Below are 2,955 nucleotides of genomic sequence, written 5' to 3'. Positions count from 1 at the left end.
CTTGGGTGGTGCTGGTCGACGGTGCGGTGGCAGAGGTGACGGCTGGACTTGGTGAAGAAAGGGATGGCACGCCCAAATCCGGCTGGGAAACGGCTATATCCGCTCGGGGATCGGTCGGAGTGGCGGCTGGGCCTGGGCACGTCGGATTTTGGCCGGCGGCGCTCCGTGGTTCTGGACGAATCGCGAAGACGGCTCGCGCATCGGGTCTAGGCCAAGCGCTCGGCATCTGGCGGCAGTGTGGACGATAGGGCGGAGGCGGGGCATGGTCCGGCGGCTCGCTGTAGGGATCGAGACGGGGCATGCTCCGGTGGCTCGCGGTAGGGAAATCGAGCGCGGCGACGGTTCCAGGAGCACGGGGCAGTCGCGAAGACGAAAGGATGAGGGCCGCCGTGCTCTTTACGACCCGCGAACACACGTGACGATCCGACGGTGATGCTTCACTCCTGGCTTGATCCGATGGTTGATGTTTATCTGCTGACGTGGCTCAATGTCAGCACAGATATCTGTCGCGAATTAGATCGTAGAAATGTCAAGGTGCATGACAGTGAGCCAGAATCAGGTAGTACTGAGAAAATACTTGTGGCTACGAAAACATTTTGGAAGGTACCACTAACGTCACGATAGGGTAACTGTTCATGTTTTTAACCTATTAATTTCTTAAACTCCCCTGATTTTGTGTTCTTGGGGATGAGCTGGAGGGATATATACCAGGCTAACGCTGATTGCTGAAAGTTTAAGCAACGTGGTCATTCTTTTCTTCATTTTTTTTATTGTTCTATAGTGAAAAGGTGTAATTCTCTTTGTGGCTCCATCCCCTTTCCCACTTGACAGCATAATTCTGATTCATGCTGCAATAGCATATTAACATTTTTCTAGTGATTTGGTTTATCCCGTGGGTGGTTACGGTACCCAATGACCAGAAGACCAAACAATCTAGCTGTATCAGAGATTGCTTCAATCCTGATACAATTTGCCCACTAACTGTATCTGTTTCATGCGCTTACAAAAAGGCTGGTGCCATATTGAACGCACTGATCCATTCAACAACGTGAAAGAGATGATTCAGTTCTCAGGTGTAATCTTTCAGAGTTCGAACATTGCAGATACAGGAGATAAGAAAAATAAGGAATAAACGTATCAAACAGAACACAGGCAGAGCGATTTACAGAGTTTTTAACAAATACAAGAACTACTGACCAAATCGTCTTGGGCAAAGAATTCGAAAGGGACAAGATTGGAATTCTATACGATGTACCATTTAAAAGCCAAACTTGAAAGCAATATATTAACAGTGTCATCGAAGGTTGAGGAGCATGCATCTTGACATTGTCTTCGATGGTGGGGACGCACGTTCTCTCCTCTTCTGTGAGACGCGAGCACGCTAATGCGTCATCGGTCACTGTTCAATTCAATTGTCACACTTCCAGCTTGACGTCGGCACGCAGCTGAGATAGTGGCACCAGCTGCAGTGATCGTTGCCATTCTCTCCTCGGAACACCATGATCAATCCAACAGCAAACCTGTGGACAAGCATGACCTCAGATTAGGCTGCCCCTGTTCCCCGATCAGATTATATACACTTCTCTTTGATAATTTTGAGCTGTAGGACCAAGAATTATGCTTACCCAGCAATCAACAAGAGCAGAGCGACAACCAGGAGGATGATCTGATATGCGTTGTACTTGGACTTGGACTTGCTACCGAGGGGCTGCTCCAACCACCGGAACTGGGGCTGGATCAGCAGCACGAACCCGAGGAAGAAGCCGGTGGCGAACCCGCCGATGTGAGCGAAGTTGTCGACGTGGGGGAGTATCCCCAGAGCCAGGTTGACGGCGGTGATGATGATCAGATTCATCATAGCTGCAAACTGCAGCGAATTTGACGGATTGATGGTCAGCACGACGGCGAGGATGTTGCTTCAATAGCTGAAGGAAATGCACGAGAGGAGAGGCGTACTCTGTTGGTGTAGATGGTCCAGTTGGTGATGAGCTCCGACAGCATCGCTCCGAGGAGGCCCATGAGCGCGCCGGAGGCGCCGACGGAGACTCCCTTCCCGATGAAGAGCACCGAGAGCACGCTCCCGCCGAAGCCCGACACGAGGTACACCAGCCCGACCTTCCCTGCAGGAGGACGATGGCGATGAATGCCGGTCAAGAAACCGTGTTCATGTCGCAGGGGAACCTGTCCTTCTTGACGAGTCGTCAAGGGTTTGGGGGCTTACAGAATCCAAACTGCTGCTCGAGGCGGACGCCGATGAAGATGAGGCTGATCATGTTGGCGAGCAGGTGGATGAGGCCGGCGTGCAACCAGGTGCAGCTTTCGAGCCGCCACGCCTGGTTCCCGTGCACGACCTTCTGCCAGTCAAGGGCTCCATATTTGTTCAGCCTGCGGTGCGAGGATTTTGGATATTAGAAACAGAACGATCGTCGTGAACGGAACAGAAGGATCAAGATTGTTTACGCGGGAGATGCTTCTTACGTGGTGGCGGAGGGCCCGAGGAGCGGGTTCTCCCTGAGTGGCTGGAAGGAGAAGCGCCGGAGGAACCCGCGGCCGACGCAGTTGCCTCCGCTGCGCGGGCAGTCGTTGTAGAACATGACCACCAGGAACATGGCCACGTTGGCGAGCACCACCAGCGGCACCAGCCACGACCGGTGGTGCCGCTCGTGCGCGGCCGCGTGGTCGTAGTAGAACGGCGGCACGTACGGCCCGTTGCCGTTGCCGCTCGCGTTATGCGGTCCCGGCGGCGGCTTGATCCCCGTCGCCACCGCCCTCGCCGGGCCGCCCGCCTCCACGTCGGCGTTCGGCATTGCCTGGTCACTAGCTGAAGCGCTGCTTCTCGGCTGGCTGGTCTCCTCTCGGTGCAATGGTATTGTTCGGTTCTTGGGGTGGAGATGAGGAGGGGGGTGGACGCGGAGACGACGACCGGAGACTCGGTGTTCGAGGAGTTTTAATCGG

General features: G+C 54.2%; 1 protein-coding gene across 1 annotated transcript; it reads right to left on the bottom strand.

Moving 5' to 3' along the window:
• Nucleotides 1-1,113: 1,113 nt before the first annotated feature.
• LOC133888942 (RHOMBOID-like protein 2) lies at nucleotides 1,114-2,955 on the bottom strand. The gene is made up of 5 exons (XM_062329344.1): nucleotides 2,479-2,955; nucleotides 2,222-2,385; nucleotides 1,957-2,120; nucleotides 1,626-1,867; nucleotides 1,114-1,520 (listed from the first exon to the last, which is right to left on the bottom strand). Exons 1-5 carry the CDS (start codon nucleotides 2,805-2,807, stop codon nucleotides 1,409-1,411), a joined length of 1,011 nt encoding a protein of 336 aa, XP_062185328.1. The 5' UTR covers nucleotides 2,808-2,955; the 3' UTR covers nucleotides 1,114-1,408.

This window comes from Phragmites australis, chromosome 13 (assembly GCF_958298935.1).
Source record: "Phragmites australis chromosome 13, lpPhrAust1.1, whole genome shotgun sequence".
NCBI lineage: Eukaryota > Viridiplantae > Streptophyta > Magnoliopsida > Poales > Poaceae > Phragmites > Phragmites australis.
The sequence above is the reverse complement of the archived record's forward strand: the minus strand, read 5'-3'. Positions and strand labels throughout refer to the sequence as shown.

Excerpts from the sequence above, each read along its gene's own strand:
- LOC133888942 (XM_062329344.1), bottom strand. The coding sequence starts at position 2,807 with ATGCCGAACGCCGACGTGGAGGCGGGCGGCCCGGCGAGGGCGGTGGCG. Across the intron at positions 2,386-2,478 it reads CTCGGGCCCTCCGCCACCAC|GCTGAACAAATATGGAGCCC; the intron begins GTAAGAAGCATC and ends CTCGCACCGCAG. Across the intron at positions 1,868-1,956 it reads GGACCATCTACACCAACAGA|TTTGCAGCTATGATGAATCT; the intron begins GTACGCCTCTCC and ends AATTCGCTGCAG.